The sequence below is a fragment of the Hirundo rustica genome, chromosome 2, assembly GCF_015227805.2.
Source record: "Hirundo rustica isolate bHirRus1 chromosome 2, bHirRus1.pri.v3, whole genome shotgun sequence".
Taxonomy (NCBI): domain Eukaryota; kingdom Metazoa; phylum Chordata; class Aves; order Passeriformes; family Hirundinidae; genus Hirundo; species Hirundo rustica.
Window position 1 is genome coordinate 65,488,066 of NC_053451.1, and position 19,701 is coordinate 65,507,766.

The 19,701-nt window shown below is 35.6% G+C and overlaps 1 protein-coding gene across 1 annotated transcript in view; it reads right to left on the minus strand.

Annotated features, from left to right (window-relative positions):
* KLHL1 (kelch like family member 1) overlaps window positions 1-19,701 on the minus strand; it is a 201,556-nt gene that overhangs the window by 26,754 nt on the left and 155,101 nt on the right. Inside the window, exon 7 of the mRNA XM_040056778.2 lies at window positions 9,587-9,811. Within this exon, the coding sequence (XP_039912712.1) occupies window positions 9,587-9,811 (225 nt within the window). The remainder of the gene's footprint in view (window positions 1-9,586; window positions 9,812-19,701) is intronic.

Consider the following 19,701-nt stretch of genomic DNA (forward strand, 5'->3'; position numbering starts at 1 on the left):
ACAGTGCAGAGAAACCTTAATGTTTTCCTGAATAAATTTAAAAAAAAAAAAGTATCTGGAAAATAATTCTTCTAGGCATTTTTACTTAGGAATTTATAAAAGCAAACAGTATTCTTTCTTAACTAAATGAGATCTAAAAAATTAATTGTCCAGTTTGCAATGGCAGGCATTTTCCTTTTGATTGCCTTCACAAAGCCATGCAGCAAAAACCCTATTATGCCTAATTAGGTGCTCGATCTGTACAGTTCCAATTACTTATACTTGAAGACTGGAATGGCATTTTAAATTGCTTTTCTGTAATGTTGCAAAATAAAGGAGCACTGCCTATAATATTTTTAATTCTGCAGTTCCTTATCTGCCTAATGGACCTAATTTTACAGAGTAAAATTTTTAAAAGTGTCATTTTCTTATAAAATAATTGTAAACATAGTTTCATACCAACACTTGGACACAATATGTTAAAGAAAAAATAATCTTTGGTTCTAGCTTTACTATAGCCTGCATTTTGATATTTGAAGAGACATGAAATTTTAATTGGCAAAGATATACTTGTATCCAACAACTTTTACTTTAAATAAGCACATTACCTTTCAAGAAGATAATAGACATACACTATAGACATTGAAGGTGAGAAGACAAATTAGTGGTTTGTTATTCAAGTATGAAACTTAATCAAATAACATCCAGACTTTATTCTACCCTTTTAAGCTCTGCATTTATTTAGTGTCCAGGTAGAAGCACATTTTTAACAATCTCCTTTCTCACCCACACAAGCATATTTATATAATTTTGTATTAATTTTAATTAATATTGTTTCTTTTCATTACTCTTTTATTTCATGCTTTAAGTCTTAAACCCCTTTTCTTCCATAGTAGTGGTATCAAAGAAAGTAAAGTCAAATTTGCTTTAATTTATGCATCATGAATTAAATGATGAATTAAATCTTGTATTTAGTTCTAAAAGCCATAATATCAACTGAGTGGGAAATACAAACACTGTTCTTTGGATGCTGCATATAGGACTGCCATAGGCCAGTCTTGGAATTTAGCATGTCATTAATTGGAGAATTGGACCTGACCAACCTTCCTTAGTGAATAGTCAGTGACTCAGTGTTGAAAATACCTATTCCTATGTAAATTCATAAGTAGGTATCAAGGCTGGTTTAAAAAATTATAGCAATATCACTGCCCTCTTGGGCCGGAAGATATTACACTAACTTGCTAACATAATGCAAATTTATAGAAGCAAAGATCTGCCTGTCGACCCTTTATTTACATTTAGTTTTGTAGGTAAGACACTATGTTCTCAACTCTGCCACACTATTATCCTGAGAACATGACTCAGAAATTATTATAAGTGTTACTGTCATGATTTGTAACACTTTAGTCAATTGGGTCACAATCTACTACTTAGTAAAGGTGCAAAGTAAAAAAAAAAAAAAGACACTTAATAACTCATGAAAAAAAAAAAAAAATCCTTTCAGTGTTCCCCATGATTAGGAGAAAAATCCAAAGCAGAAATCTAATATACATACACATCAATATATCAGAGAAAATATTTTAAAACATTCAGGCCTTATTGCAACCCAGAATGAAAGCAGTAAGAATGGCATATTTTTCCTGAGATTTCACATGGAAAAAAATAACAATAATTTAACTATATAGAGGCACATAGTGCTAGTCAATGTTGCCTAAAAGAAAGATTCTCAAACTAATTACTTAACAACTGTTTCTGGGGTAAAAAATACAGCTATATCAGAACATTGCTGTGCTCTGGTAAGTCAGTCTGTTGTGGAACTCTTCCACTGAACGCTTAGGTGGCGATAGGTTTGGGCATTTTTGGGAGGTGATAGGTTGTGTGGCTTTCTGTTCATAGAAATCGCCACATAAAGATGGAGAACATATATATTAACTATAGCATTGCATTTATGAGATGCTGATGTACCCAGAAAGATATTGCAGAAAAATAATATATTTCCAATATGATCTTGAGTTGAACTTTTAAGGGACATGAATCTTTCTCAGCTGACCACAACTGATCAAAATCATATTCCATACTGTATGGCAACGTGTATGGCAAACTCTGGAAACCTGGAGTACTACTGCCCAGCTCAGTAGAATTTGGTCGGTATCATATATGTGATAGCATGAAGTGCTATGATATTTTCAGTTGTCTGCATGCTCTAACAAAGCAGTATCTGGAAAAGTTTCCTTTATCTAGCTCTTTAGCACTGTAACAAACATTATTCAAAAATATTATATTATTCAAGAATTCTTTTTTTATAAATAGTTGCTCCACAAGATTGGGAAATTAATTAGTTACAAATAATTACAGTTTTATCATATTAATAGGGTATGACCTAATCTGTTAGTTTCAATGCTAGTTCAATTCTCTTTGTTTTACTGACATTTCTTTCTTCCTGCCTTTCATTTCCAGCCTCCAGGTTCATATATGCCCCGAAGTCCAGAATGGAATCTCATATTCTCATGTATCTCTCTCTGCAGCTCTGTACTTTTTTAATCTCCAAAGACTGGTTTCTTTTACATACAGACAACATACAAAATATCTGGATTTATTATGTAGTTAAAAAAAAAAAAATAAAATAAAATCCAGACCTAGGAAAAAACCCTACTTATTTTTTGTTGTATGTTAATGGAAGATGTAAATTTGCCATTTTTGGCTCCTTAGTAGCCCAGGAATGGTGATACATAAAAAGAAAAAAAGAAGATGCTATCACGCAAGATAGCAGAGAAGGAAGAACAAAGATCCCTTTTATCTTGGACATTTTTATAGTTTATTTTACAGCTATCATGGATCGGAGTGTTAAGGCTAGATCAAGCTTTTATTTATCTTTCTAATCTATTTCAACAGTTTCTACTCTTCCTGGAATGTTTTCTGACAGATTGTAACTCCAAAGACAAACATGTATTTATTGGGGCTTAAGCACTATCTAAAATAACATCATTGCTTAACTGCCATAGCAAAAGTTTTTAAAAGGAAAGATGAAAGTTCAGCTCCCACTGACTTCAAAATTATCTTTCAAACTAGGTCTAAAAAGAGGTATCATTCATCATTAGATTTTCGGTGTTGAGTAAGGAGTAATCTATGCTATATTATGTTTCATGAAAGAGGTAAAACTCAGACAGCCTGTAATAGCTTTGGTACTTCACTGTGTATCTGATCTACTCTGTTCATGAATCCTATAGCCTATGTTTTTCTGGTGGAACTGTTTTAAAAAATCTGTTAGTAGCCTTCATTCTTCAAAGGCTTTGTTTCCTAACACAAGTTATTTGGCATAATATAAAGTAGGGGTGATTGCTTTCCATATTAATCTCATAAAATGCGTCTTTAATACACATAATACTTATTGCAATTAACTGTTCATTATAATTTGTAGTATCAACTATGTGTTACCTATGTGTTCTTCCTTCACTTGTTTCAGTGTAGTCCAATACTCGTTTTGCTATTATGGAACTATTAAGGTTTCTAGTATCTGATACTTTTTCTGATATTGCACTGCAGGCTTATTTTAAAAAGCTATTGAAATGTTATAAATGTATTGTTAGAAATTGCTTTATTTACTTCACCAAGGGAGAGCAATGGGATTAAAAATATCTGCTTAATTTCAATATTTATACAGAGAAGTGTTATTATACAGAATAATTATTTTTTCAACTTACTGCTTTATGAAGGAATAATTCTACCAGAAATTACTAAACTGGCAAGCAGTTCCATTGATGCTATGATACTACTAGCTCTTTCAGATATTATGTACTTTATTACTACACAAACTTATTTAAATAGAAGTGTTAATAACAATTTACTATATTTTTTTTTGTTTGATTTTGTATCTTCAATAGTTTTTCAAGAATCCCTCAAATCATACACACATACAGGCATAAATACACAATAAAACATCTTTGGCTTTCTTTTTAAAGTGCCAGTGCAACTGGAATCTAAGTTATTTTTTCATTACCAGTTTCCAGTCTACTCAATAGTATTTGCTGTACCTTGAGAAGCAGGAACCGCTCCTAAACCACAAATAGTTTAATCTGAAACATGCTACACTTTTTCCCATGGAAATCAGATTATGTCATCTCAGTTGTTCTACTCCATTGTACACATATCTACTTGGGCAGCTGAATCCTACTCAAATTCTTAGATCTCTAAAAATGTGGAGCTGTATTTATGCCCTAAATTTTCATGCAGTGTAAAACTATTTGATAAATAACAATTCCTTCTGAAAATACAAACATTAATCTTAAAGCATTTCATTAATTTTTAATCAATGAAGTAGTCAATACTTGAATAATTTTAAAAGTAGATAAAACATTTTCTGAACTATCATTTAGTGATTTAAAAAATATACAGGTTCATAATAATTATTTTTATGTCTATATATTTATATTTTATATTATTTATATTACTTATACGTGTATTTTACTTCTGAGATTTACTATGTAGTAAGAATACTGATAGTTCAGTTTCTCTACAATCTTCTCCTCTATTAGTATTTCCCATTTCTCATTACTCATTACCTGAGTAGGACTCTAGAGCAGTAAGCATGAAAGTTGAAAATCAAGCTGGATCTAAGAAGCACAGGGAGTCATCCTCTTCCAGTGAAATAGAAAAACAGGCCTTCGTGCAAACACATAGTGTCACTGTGTCCTTTCACGGAGCCGCGGCTCTGTCCACCCAAGCTGTCTCTGACACTGTGATCAGTGGAGGAACACTCCTCTGGATTTTGGGAACCAGAGGAGCGGCAAAGGGGGTTTTCCCCTTATTACAGGAATGACCTCGCCAAAGATGGAGGAAGGAGTTGGACTCAGTTGGAGGGAAAAGTCCAAGGTGTTCATTCAGTCCCACCCAGGAACATCCAAACCTCAAGGAGTTTCTCCAGCCAAGCCCCACCCAGGGTGATGAGCTCCAGGATTAAATACAGGAGAGGGACTAAGGGAGGAGACAAACCAGCATCCAATGAGGGAAAACATGGGAGTGGAACAGGGTTGGAGGGACATTTAAAGAAACCAGTAGGGAACATAAAGGGAGGAACTTCCTCGGCTCCTGCCATATCACTCAATATCCTTACCCGAACTCTCTAGAAGCCAGGAGGAACAATTGAATGACAGGCAGAGCCTGTAGGAGGGGACTGGGAGGTGTGGGAGGATTGACAGGGAAGAGGGGCAGGGACAAAGCTTAAAACATAACATTTCTGAGGAGAACAGGGGAGTGCAGAACAAACCATTATAACAAAAATAAATAACATAAAATACAATATGAAAATAAATAATACAAAGCACAATGCAACAACATAGTGCCATTTAATATTTTGTCAGCAAGAGGTAAGATGTTCTGGGATATTTTATCTTATAACTCCCTTATCTTATAACTACATGTATTCTCTTTCCACTTCTGAGTTTTGAACTTAGTCTTTTAGATATCCATTATCCATTCCTGCACATATCAGTTTCATGACAACCACATTTTAAGCAAGTATTCACTCTAATTTCAAGCATACACCTCAAGTCCTTTAAAATGCATTTATATTACATATTTAGCTTCTTCAGAACAATAGGTTGAAGCCTAATCCACTTTATAATCTGAGAACTGGAAATTCTTTAGGTCTTCTATGACCATGCACTCTGGGTAGAGTGAATTCTATCTACCCTAGGCCTATATCATATGTAAATAAATCTAAGGCTTTCCCAGCTAAAAGCTATTAATATTTCTATATTCAGATGATTACAAATGGCAAGATTCTGTCTTTCAAGAGGGGAGGGGGAAAAAATATGTAAGTTGCCTCCACCCTAAGATGTACAGGATTTTACAAGATAATACCATGTCCTATCAGCCTCCTTCCCACACTGATCATCTTGCAAATAGGTGTGTGACTACATATAGTGAGATCAGTATATTTCCAAAGCCAAAACCTAAAATAGAAGCTTAGACACACTTTACATAGTTCATAGAAAGAACAAGACAATTTAGAACATCTTCCTGGAAAGACTGCTGTTCTCCCTTAATTATAGTGGAAGCCAAATTTTCTCACAGTGGCACTTAAATTGTTTCTTCTGTAAAGACAAGCCAAGTACCAATTTTTTTAGGGTTTTTTTTTTTTTTTTTAATCACTGTTTCACTGGATTTGCTATCTCAAATTCTAGTTAGTCTGTCATTGGTTCCATATTTCCTTTCTCTCTCCTCTTCTACATAGTTCAGCTCAGAAATTGAAAAAGTGCATAGAGTTGCTTCATAAAACTGCTGAATTTATAAACCACAATCTGTTCTATATTTTTCAAATCTTTGTTCTTTCAGTCTCTTTCTTCCTTTCCTATATGGAATTTGATTTGGGCTTCTTGTTTGTCAGGTTTCACCTTTCCCGTATTTCATTTTTGCCTCTCACCACCTTTCCGGTATCTTACTCCTCTTTCATATTCCATTCTCTTTTATGGACTCCTCAGCAGGGATATTAGAATCACTCTTACTCTAAATAATAATTTTGGATCCCACAGTCTGCCCTTTCTTTTTTGTACTTTAGCACCACTTATTTCAAACACTGCCATTAAAAGAGCTTTTACTCATCTTCAATTGGCAGCTTTGAAACTGCCTAACATATCACCTCCTACACTATGGACTTTCACTACAAGGCCTGTCAACTTTTATTTCCTCATTTCTACATGTATCAGCTTCTATACACGTGGTTCTATTGAAGATTATATGACGACAGGATAAAGTGAATTGTATTACCTGGTTGTGGCCTTACTTACAATGGGGTACATCTGACAATTTTTTTGCTATGTCAACAAAAAGGCATCCATAAGACATCCATGTAAAGGATGGGCGCTAATTTCTATCCTGTATACAAAATCCAAATCAAACTTCTCAAGCATTATTACTACATGGATATAACATAACATAGTTTAGAAAAGAAATAATTTAAAAAAAAAAAAAAAATTACTTCAGACTAACTTTCATTACAAAGGGCATTTACTAAAATAAGTTTATGGGATACTAAATAAAAAGCAATTAAATTATATTAACTAAGTTTCCCAGGTAATAATGTGATTAGTACATAATTCCAAATACAGAACACCTTTCTAATGCCTCCCAAACAACTGCATTTAATCATCCCAGTTTAGATTTCTTTCCTCATTTTACATGTTGTTTACAAAAAGCCTGAATTACTTCAAGATAAAAATTATTTTATTGTAAGCAAAACAAAACCTCCTCAAATGGTCAAATGCCAAGTTTGTTCCTTTTTTCCTAGTATAGAAAACATACCATTTTTTCTCCAGTCATAATCTCAGTATTTCTCAATTTAAACTATATATTTTTTCAAATCTGTTGACCAAAAGCATCTGTAAAATTATAGTACAGAATTATTCTTTTTTAACTGATCACCAAGGGTTTTCAATCATAGATCTCTTGTCACTGAGACAAATATTTTTTCTATTAAGCATACCCTAATGTTGTATTTCTACTTTCCTGTAGTTGTAGCTGAAGTCATTGCATTACCAACCCGGGGAACAGCACTGATTCTGTAAAATTCTGGCACATTGGCAGAAGAGACATAACATATTTTTGCATGTAATTCATGTATTTTCTCATGTATTTTCTCATGTATTTTCTAGTTTTCAATTGAATTTAAACTTGGGAAACAGTTTTAAATCATTGAGATATTTAGTCTCATGATACAGATCTGATACAGATTCCTGTTGCTATTTTCTATTGTTTGTTTAACAGCAACAGTACATATGCCTGTTACAAGTGCCCAATGACATGAGTGAAGGGCAGGAAGCATGGTCATTTTGTGAGGTATTGATGCAATAGTACAATAAAGGACTTGCTGATTGCAACTCAGGAGAATGGACAGGATAACATAGTGTGTTGTATGAGTCCACACAGGCAGGCAGCCGGAACTACCACAAAACCACCACTGAAATGCAGAGAGTAAATTTATTTCCTGTTTATTACCTTCCTAAGTAGAGGATGCCAAAGCAACATCCAGGCAGCGACACACAAGCAGGAACACAGCAACTTAGTCCAATCCTAGCAGGGGGCCAGCTTGCTGTTTGCACCCATTTATCAAGCACCCCCACACACATAGTTTACCAATGTTCTAAGATCTCCTCTGGGCTTTTTATGACCTCTGAGCTTTGATCTCTCTCCCAAAACAGGGAACCCAAATATGTCCATAAGCCTCTCCAAACACCTATGTTTTCTCTACACAGACATATTTTAATTCTCAAAACAGAGATAAACAGCAGTAGGCATAATATATATATGGGGCTCCCACACTCTTATTCTCCAGGCCTTCGTGTTCCACGCAACAAGGTCACTTGAGCAAATCTGCCATCCTCCTCACCATTCTCCTGCTTTTAACACTTTCATCTCTACACAAGTCTGTGAGAGTCCCAGATGTTACTGGGTCAAACACTTGCCTGTGAGAGTCTCAGATGTTAATGGGTCAAGCACTTGCCTATTTGTGGAGGTGGTGGGGTACTTTTCTGGGCCAGGGTTTGCATCCCCCGTGGGCTAGAGGTGAATTTTTTGGGTGGGTGATGGTGAAGCCTCTGGTGTGCATAAATCAGAGGGGGTGACCACCCACCACTAGAGGTCAATAAGAAACAGATCTAGTGGAGGCAGAATACTTTTTTTTGTCATGAGAGTGTCCTCCCCTACACAAGCTGTATGGTTCAGTTGTAAAATTCCTCTGCCCACTCTCCAGCCACCTTACCCGCCTGGAAAGTCAAATTCACATGGAACATTGACATTCACACATAGGCATGGGAGTATTCAACCTTTCTGATGGCTCAACCATGCTGACATGAGACCAGCTGTCATGCCATAAACTATTAAATACCTTCCCCTGAAAGCACTTCCAGTTTCATTTCAGTGTGGATCACCACACGATATACAATGTTGCAAAAGACAGTGTAAAATTCCCCCCCATTGAATTCCGTGTTGTGTGTGCTTCTCTTACTCCCAATGGATCAAGACTGTGATCACATCAAACAACAGACACCTAAATTGTAACAATCAAGTCTCATCATTGATCCACAAGAGGTAATATCTTTCTACTCTTCTCTTTTCTTTCTTTTTCTTTATTTTCCATACACATTATATTAAATGCTATTTTGATGCTTTTATATTGCTATATTAATACAAATAATAATAAGCAAAATAGCTACATACATACAATGCTTCCCATTGCAACCAAATAGTTCTAAAATAAACCCTACATGTGTATATTCACAAACACCAGTCATTCAGTGTGGTCTAACTGCCCCAAGGGATCTATTAACAAGACCCTGGGTTGCCCTCACCTTCTAGAGCAGGTCATATCAATGTCCTCCATTTCTGTTTTTCATAACTTTTCAATAATTCTATCACACCACATGGTTTTAGGAGAACAGATAATGAACAGTTCAGTTTTCTATACCTTGTAACAACAATATTGCAAAGCCCATTTATTGTTTTATTGTTACTGGTCAGAATGCTTAAAAGTACTGAGTTTTCCATTAAAAGTTCCATTGAAAAAAAAAAAAAAGTGGCATGTTTTTTGTGTTTTTTTTTTTTTTTTCCTTACCTAATCCATGTCTGTGTGTTGACATAGGTGGTAACACAGTCCAAGCCTTGGTCTTTGGGTTGTAACATTCAACAGTGTTTAATGTCTTTAAACCATCCCGGCCTCCAATGACAAACAGCTTGTCATCGATGACAGCAACACCAAACTGAAGCCTCCTGCCATTCATTACACCAGCCTGAATCCATATGTTTGTTCTGAGATCATACTTTTCAATAGTTGTAGCTCCTGATGAGACATAAAAGCAGAACTACAAATATCAAAATTATAGATGCATTTAATTAATGCTTAAGAGAATAACTTAATAATTAATCTGAAAAGTAGCCAGTGCTTTATTTTAACATAAACATTACAGTGCTTCACTTTCAAAGTTTAAATATCCTACAGAAAAAAATCAACATAATTATGAAGCTTTACTCTTTGGAACTAACCCTTTAGATTATAACAAATTATAATTCTATGGAAAATAATTCTGTTAGTATTCATTCATTCTGTGGAACTAACAAGCAATGAACCAAGTTCAAACAAACATAATGAAAGCAATAGTTTGTTATCTGGATTAAAAAAGACATAATTTAAATTCAATTTGTATATAAGTGTAGCAGAAGAGCAATAATATACACTACAACTGGATGTATTAAATTCCCAGTTTTATTAAGCCACAAGATATATGAAGAAAATTTTGCATTCAATTTAGAGAGATATCTTATCTTTTGACCCTAGTTTAAAACAGACAGCTGTAAATTCATTAATACTTAGGTTTGGAACAACAAAATAAACAGTTCATTTGACACAGTGTCTTGGAGGTGCCAAAGGGCATATTTTAATGATGCATATTCATAAAGTTGAAATGCTAAGTCTGACTTGCCACAATATTTTATTATATTACATACTGAGCACCTCATCCAGGAGTTCCTGGTCTGCTTAAATGCTGTTTATCAAGAAGGTGCCTTGCTAATTTCTAATTATGATGATGAGGAGGATAGGATGATATAATACTAACAATAAAAATGGCAATGAGAATAATGACAAAAATCACCAACACAAAGTGAAATAAGTATCAGTCCTATAAAATCATTATTATCAGGAACATGAATATAATACATTCTAGACTACAATTTAGACAAGAAAAGAAGACCTTTTAAATAGCAGTAATTATTTTGATTGCAATGGCTCTGCAATAGTAACATTCAAAATAGAAAAATCTTTAAACAAAAAGGTGGTGGAGCAACTGAAAGGTATCATCACCAGAGACTTTAGGATATCTTTAATTGCAGATAATTGAGAATTACTTTTTATAATATTTAGACTGTTCTTCATTCCCATATGTATGGCCAAATATTCACACAACTTAGACTGTAAAAGAGAAGAAATTTCTGCCTTTACTAGGAAGAAAACTGGGTATTTCTGACAAAGGAATAAGTTATTTTCTTTAGTTCAACTGTTTTTATTTTGAAAGTAAAAGGATTTTCTGAACCAAGGAGAGTAGGCAAAATCTTGATACCAGTATCATTTTACTTGACAAATTAGTTTAGCTAGAGTCAGGTCATCTGGGTATATAAAATCAATACCATATTGGAATACTGATTTTTCATCTATCACTTATTTTATGGTTTGAATATATTTGCATATAATACTCTCAGAATGAAAGTATTATTATATTGCCAAATGTTGACATCAGAAATTTGCCCTGAAACAGAATAAAAGCAGAAGCTCCAAAGTATCCAGGGGTGCATCAAACACAGCACAAATAAGGCCATTGCTTTATCTTGATGACAACTCCTTTGAGCTACTTTTGCTAAAATCTCCTGTCATTAAGTGAAGACTACGAAACATCTGTTTTCCCATTTTTGGGGAATCTTAATTCAAAAGGACATCAGTGTCATTCTTAGATTCTCTCACAGCCTTTTCTACTAATTCTATATTGACCTTAGAGATTTGACTTATGGTAAGGCTACTGGAGCTAAGAAATTCATAAACATCAAGGTTTTGGCGAAAATTCTTAGAAATCTTATTTAGCATATACGCAACTGATTATATTTTATGACTTTGGGTAGTAGTTCTGTCTGCCAAAAGTCTAACTGGATCATAAAATTGTAGAATTGCAGAATCATTTAGGTTGGAGAAGACCATTAAAATCATTTACCTTCTAACCCAGCACTGCCAAATCCTCCACTAAACCCCAAGTGTCACATGTACGTATCTTTTAAATATCTCCAGGGATGGAGACTCCATCACCTCCCTGGGCAATTCCAATGCCTGATAACACAGTGAAGCAGTTTTACCTCATATCCAATTTAAACCTCTTCTGGTGCAATTTGAGGCCATTTCCTGTTGTTCTATCACTTGTTACATGGGAAAAGAGACACTCACCTTGCTACAACCTCCTTTCAGGAAGATGTAGAGAGTGATAAGCTCTTCCCTGAGCCTTCTTTTTTTCTAGGATAAAGAACCTCAGCTCCCTCAGACACTCCTCACAAGACTTGTACTCCAGACCCTTTACCAGCTCCATTGCCCTTCTCTGGACATACTCCAGGAGCTCAATGTGTTTCTTGTAGTGAGGGGCCCAGAACTGGACACAGGATTTGACATGCAGCCTCACCAGTGCTGAGCTCAGTGCATATACAATCAATAGTTGCAGGTCATTGCAGATAAATTACTCACTCCTTGCTGCCAGATCTGGAGGGAATATAGAGTACCCTACGTGGAACTGTCAGAGAGAGGGACAGAACCCTAACCCCACTCATGCTCATCACTTCTAAGGTGAGATCAGTATCTAGGTTTTTAAACCACCATGCTGTGGTGCAGTGGAGGAACAGTGACTCACCCAGTTGCTGGTTCCAGTGTCAAGAAAAATTGGTAGCATCACATGCCAGCTGAAAGAAGAAAGTCCTCCCCTCTCTGCCATAACTACTGGATGGCAGTCAGTAGAGCCAACTCCTAACTGAAGCAACTTCCAAACTGTGAAAACTCAAAGAAATGGGCTGTGTTGGTTAATACTGCCTACACCAGTCTGTACAGACTGTGAAAGGATGTCTTAGCAATGTCAGAAATCTGTAGACAAGGACTTTTTTCTAATACCCATGAACAAACCAAAGCAAGTCTGATTGCATGTTTCAGAAAACCAGAAAATCCAATTTTCCAAGAATACAAAGATGGAAGGAAGCCATTGGGAAGTGACTGGTATATATTTTTATGGAAATTGGAGACACAGGCTTAATGTGAAGATATGGATAAAATAAATGAAGGAAAAATTCAATATTCATTTTGAGCTGAAGCATATCTGCTGATTATGCAGATATAGACATATTTTCCTGCAAAACTAAACAGGTGGAACATCACAGAAAAAGTAGCATACACATAGACCCAAACAAAAATACTAACTATATTTAAAAGTACATGAAATTATATTTAAAAGTTGATTCTATTATTGTGTCCTTCACTTATGTATCACTAGTGCTTTTTGAATAGTCTAATGATAAAAAGGAAATAAATTACTTACTAGACTGTCTTTAAGATAGTGGGTATGAAACTCTAAAGATAAAAGAAAAGAAAACATACAGAATACTGAAGATTTTACAATAAAAGTACTACACACCTGGACAATTCCTCTATACACACACACATGCACAAAATCCTATTTTTCAGATGGATAGAGCTCTAGAACTGACTAATTTCAGGATGTAGTACTGAAGAGAGAGTATATGAAAAAGACAGTGAGGTGAAACAGAATTAATATAATAGCTATTTGCACGATAAAGAAATGTGTGTAGTAAATGAAAAAAATATTCCATGACTATGGCAGCACAAATAATTTCTGATAAGAATATAATGGTGTTTCTTGATGTTCTGGACATGTTTCAACTTTTTTGTGTGGGGGGGTGTTTTGTTTGTTGGTTTTTGTGGATTTTTTTGTTGTTGTTGTTGTTTTGTTGTTGTTAGGGTTTTTTTTCTCCTAACTTAAATTCTACTTAGGATCCAGCTGGGCATTTGATGAAATTAGTTCTGTGATTAGTTCTGTGTATTGTACATATGGGCATTATAAACCTTGATTAATCAAGGTCTATAAGACCTACAGAGAAAGAAAACTTCAGAAATGAAATGCCGTAGATGATCAGGGTAATTTTGCATTAATGTCCAACTGCTGCTGACAATTCCTCTGTGTATGCAGCAGGGACGAAAATGATCCTACCACCTCATGTTTCTGATGAAACAGTAAAGTATAGCTCTCACTTTTTCAACTTGATCTACAGAGCAGTACACCATTGCACTAAATCTAAATTTCTATTTCTTCGTTTAAGTTGTGATTTTAAGCACATGAATTTGTGAAATTGTTTTGGTGAAACCCTTCAAATGATCCTCTAATTATCTTCTCTTAAAATTTGTATTTTTCTAAAATTAGGCGTTACATTTCCTTGCTAATGACTTATAAATCAAGACTTTTGTAGAAACCTGATTGTCACTCTCACATTTTTTTCATAATTGATTACTGAAGACTAATAATATAGCAAGGTCATTGAATGAAAAAGAATATTTGGATAGCAATTATTAGCAATTATTTGCAACCCAGTATTTTAAGTCAAATGCAGAAATACCTAGAAACCTGTCCTTCAAAGACATTTTTTAAGTATTTTTGAACAAGTTGACATAGGCTACATGAAGTAATAAAGATTGTCTGAGAATGTGAATGCAATGTGTTTATTTTAGCTAGGTATAAATGCAGGACTTTTCATACAAACAAAACAAAAATTGCTTCAGAAGCAGATGAAAATCCCAAACATACCCCCTTGATGAACTAGCTTTGTATTTGATCTAAACATTTCCACATAAAAGTACCTATTTTTTTTTTTCCTTATTGGTAGAATGATTCGGTATTTAAACCTATAAATAAGGGTAGGAGTTCAACATTTATTATCAGAAAATTTCTACATTTTTTTCCCCTTAAGACTTTCTGCTGATTTTGCTATTACTAAAGCTGTTGCTGACACGTATCCTGATCATTTTGTTCAAGATTTAGAGATGCTGTTGTGAGTAGGTGCAAAATGATGACCTTGATCTAGTGATCTGCAACATTACATTTTGCACTGAAAAGATGGTGACTCAAGTGGAACGAACGTGACCTAAGGAGGTTACTGATGCAGATACCAAGGAGAATATTTTGGTAAAGAAATAGCTGTACAGAAAATGGTAGCATAGGGTAGCAGTTCATCACTTTGTAATAAGACTGCTGGAATTTTTTTTTTTTTAAGCACTGCAAAAATCTGTAACATGTACACAAAAAAGAATCTTATATTTTTTCTTAGTGAAAATATGTTTTAAAATGTCTGAAGGATTTGCCATATAGTGATACAAAGCAAAAAGTAAGAGAACATTTGGGAATATTCAATTATTCTATATGAGCAAAATTCTCTAAAACAAATACAAGTTTTTTCCACTAATCTTTATATTTTTGAGAATATCAGAACTGACAGCTTTTCCAGCTTTTCAACAGTGATTTTAGATGATGTCTCTGATGTTGTGCACTTTTGTTTTATGATATACTGTTATGTGTTATTACGTAAAAGATTAATGGTTTATTTTATATTTTTATGTAGCCTAAAACTTGCAGAAGTTCCTTTTATTAATGATTTATATAATTCAGTATTTGCTCAGCAACAAATTCATGCCTCATCTCTAAAAACAGTTCTGTTCCCACGGAAAATTTTGCAAATAATGTGTTAACAATTAAAAATAAAAGTTCTACATGTGGACAGATGCAAATTCTAGAGAAAATTCATATTCAGCAGGAGGGGTGTGCACTCTCTGGAGCTCTCACCAGTGGGGAGCAGGTGATGGTGACCTACACAAACTGTGTATGTGCGTCTGTGTACATTTGTATCTGTAACTAGAACCTTGAGGAATTAGCACAAGAAGAATGTTAAGAAATTTAAAGTTGTAAATTCATGTTTTGAAGGTGTCTAGTATTGCAGTTTATCTACTGCATGACTGATACTGATTCCAAACACATGGTTCATCTGATTGGAAGTTCATTATTGGCATAACTAAATCAATAAGCTAATTTGATCATTATTTGGTTTAAACAACGTGAACAGAGAAGTTTGGTGCTGCAACAGTACCAGTTTCCCATTACCCCATCCTTTTTTCTTTTTCTTTTTCTTTCATTATAGCAGTAGAGATGCTTATTCACCCTTTAGCTCAGTTTCTAGTGGATTCTATTTTGCTGAAATTACTTCCCTCTAAGGTAAGCCTGCTGAAAAGGGTGCTATTTCTAACCTACATGGGTGGGACCCAGATAATGCTGATTGGATTTTATATGGTGCCCTCTGTAGTTCAAAAAGATAATTGTGTTTATTTGGTTTTCCAGTTTGGAGTGTTAAAAATAAGGTGAAACCTTGGAACTCAAGATTACTTGGATGTTCTTGTGCTTGAAAATAAAGACTTTCAGAGTCTCTAGAATTTGGCAGGGAGATTTGTCAGGTGGCTGAAGGTGCAAGATAGAGCTCGAGGACTACACTGGGAGGTGGCACCATTTTTTAAGTCTTATGCACATTGACTATTGAGGCTGGTTCCAACACTGAACTGTTTCCAGAACAAGATTAAGAATTTGTGGTGGTTTACTCTAAAGACAATAACATTAGGTAGCAACCATTAATGAAACTTTGGTGGTCAGGGAACAGAAATTTGCTGGTCTATAGAAAAAGATAAAGTTTCTGACAGTATAGAAGTTCTCTAAATTATTAATCTGCCAGGCATGTGTCTTCTCCGGATCACATACAAAGTTTGTTTGTTTGTTTGTTTGTTTGTTTGTTTGTTTATAATGTGCATTTTAATAGTATATCTGCACTGGAAATGTCAGACAATAGAATGGGTTGCAGGGAAGTAATAAGCCAGAACAGAGGGTTGCTCTTGGGATAATAATCCCCCTAACACACCCATGATGCAGAAACCTCTTATGCTCTCTGCATAATCCCACAATTTGTACCAAGAGAAGTAAATTCCAGGGCAACAGAAGATAAGAAATTTGTGGGATGATAAAATTTATCTTGTGTATGATAATTTTGGCTCCTCTCTCACATTTGAAGATAAGGAGGCTTCAGAGTAGATCTCTTATGATCTTTTTTTTATTTCAAACTGTGACTGAATCAGCAGTTTCAGAAGATAATTACACTGAAAAAAAGGGCAGAAATTTAGTGATACAAAATAAGTACTGAAAAAGTGCCAGATGGTATTAAAATATGGGTTGCTTTTTTCCTACTCTGAAATGCACTGTTAAATCAAAGTACTTTAACTGCTAATTAGCCTATGAGACTGAATATTTTGGAACATATTGAAAATCATAGGAGTGAAAAGAAGGAAGTAATCATGTTAATACTTATAAGAACTGGACGAGAAGAGAATTTTAGTGTGATTTATACATTTCATTATCTCATTAGTGATTAGCCAGTGCATTTCATATTCCTCTAGTGAGGTAATTAGCCAAACTCTACTTTTACTCTACAATTACATTAACATGTTGAAGAATCACAGAACAATTGAAGTTGGAAGGGACCTCTGGAGGTCATCTCTTCTCTGGGCTGAGCAGTCCCAAATCTCTCAGCCTCTCTTCACAGGAGAGATGCTCAAGTCCTCTCATCACTTGTCTGAGATCCTGTTAAAGGATTGACCAGTGTTTCCAGTGAGATCTGACCAAGTGAGGAAGATGTAAACAATTCGATGACTGAAAGGAGAAGGGATAGAGAGGTATTTAAACATCAAACAGTGTTATTTTACCCATCTTTTTTTCTGATAACTGTTCCAAAAAGACTGTTTCCTTATTCTTGATGGAGCTCATTCCTCAAAGAGATGCATTGCACTGTCTTAGTAGCATGGCATGTAAAGTGACCTCTCATGGTACCACCTGCCAGAGGGGAAATCCACTAGGAACATCTCTCACCTCTGCAGTGAGTATTCAGGCAAATCTTTCTCATTGCCTTCAAGAGAAACCAAAAGCAAATGAAAACACAGAAAAGTAGCTCCTCATATCTTTTTCCCTGATAACAGTACATGCTTTAAAATTTCCATGCAAGTCTACCAGGGAGCAGGCAGTGGATGGAGAGGGTGACTGCTCTGTACAGCTTCCTATGCTCCCTAATTCTGTTACCAGGCATCAAATCGGCACATGCAATTTTGCTGTTTACAAATATCTGAACTGTTGCACTGTGCTCTGTGTTATTTATTTTCATATTGTATTTTATGTTATTTATTTTCGTTATAATGGTTTGTTCTGCACTCCCCTGTTCTCAGAAATGTTATGTTTTAAGGTTTGTCCCTGCCCCCTTCCCTGTCAATCCTCCCATATTCCTCCCAGTTCCCTCCCACAGGCCTTGCCTGTCATTCAATTGTTCCTCTCAGCTTCTAGAGAGTTTGGGTAAGGACATTGAGTGATAGGGCAGGAGTTGAGGAAGTTCTGCCCTTTATGTTCCCTATTGGTTTCTTTGAATGTCCCTCCAACCCTGTTCCACTCCCACCTTTTCTCTCTTGTCTCCTCCCTTAGTCCCTCTCCTGTATTTAATCCCGGAGCTCATCACCCTGGGTGGGGCTCGGCTGGAGCAGCTTCCTTGAGGTTTGGATGTTCCAGGGTGGGACTGAATGAACACCTTGGACTTTTCCGTCCAACTCCTTCCTCCGTCTTTGGTGAGGTCTCTCCTGTAATAAGGGGAAAACCCCCTTTGCCGCTCCTCTGGTTCCCAAAATCCAGAGGAGTGTTTCTCGACTGCAATGTCAGAGCTAGCTTCGGTGGACAGAGCCGCTGCTCCGAGAAGGGCATTGTGACACTGAACAATTGTTAGGCAGATGTGTGGGGCAAAATTACCCCAGGTACTTTTCTGCCAAGCTGCTCTCCAGCTGAGTTGCCCTTAAATTACCCTGGTTCCAGGGGGTTGTTCCTCTCAAGCAGGAACGGGAACAGGCACAGGACTTTGTGCTTCCCAGTGTTGAACTTCATGAGGTTACTTCCTGTTGTTACATTAATTATGGTTTCTCTCTCCAGAATGTTTTGTAGCTAGCTATGGATAAGATATAGATATAGATATAGATATAGATATAGATATAGATATATATAAACACTTAATTTTGTTTTCTGTTTATAATTGTGGGAATCAAACTAAGAATCAGAGTCTCCTTTAGTTTTTCAAACATATATTCAATAATAAACTCCTGGGCTGTTGTGCATTATTTGGGTTTATATTGTATTTCATTTTTATATTGGGTTTTGTAATGGTTTCTTCTGTACTCCCCTGTTCCCCTGGAAAATGTATCATCCCGAGATTTGTCCCTGCTCCTTTTCCCTGCCCATTCTCCCACACTGGAATGTAACCCAACTCTGTTCCACTCCCACCTTATCCCTGACTGGGTAGTGGCTTGTCCCTGCCTCTAGCTCCTTCCCCCTGGATAAAAGCCAGGATAAGCAATTGGGTTTTCTCTTGGCTTGGGGACAGGGACCGGGACGGTGGCTCAGGACCCTGTGGGGGCAAGACCACAGGAGAAAGACTGAATAAAGCCCGGATTCCCTCCAAATCTAGTGCAGACTCTTTCCTTTTGCCATCAGCGGGTTCCTGCTCTCTCTAAAGGAAAAGGTTCACAGCCGCTCTGGGATCTTTAGGCCCCTGAGGAAAAAATCCTCCCAACTGTGGTTTGTCTTTCAAGCTAGCCGAGGCAAAAATGGAGTCGGGGCTCTGAGAGAGAGAGAGAGAGAAAGAGAAAGACACTGCACTGGGCTATGTTAAAAAATATGAATTTCTGCAAAAGATAAACTAATTCTCCCAAAATCCATAGTGTGGTTTTCTGTTTTAAAAAGTAATGGGTTTTTTTTTTTTTTTTTTTTTTTTTTTAAACAGCTAACTTACATTTTTTCTCTTTAAGGAACCTATAAGGAAAAGTAAGTTTCAATGCATATTTGTAATGCGGACATTGAAAACTTTACTTATTCATTCTACATAGCCTGCCTGCCACTTACTCTGGTATTCTAATTTTCTCAAGAAAACCCACCATGATGATATTACTATGCTATCTTGATTACTCCAATAAGAGTATGCTACTCCGTGTTGTTGATCTTGTTTATAAGCATTATTATTTTCCTG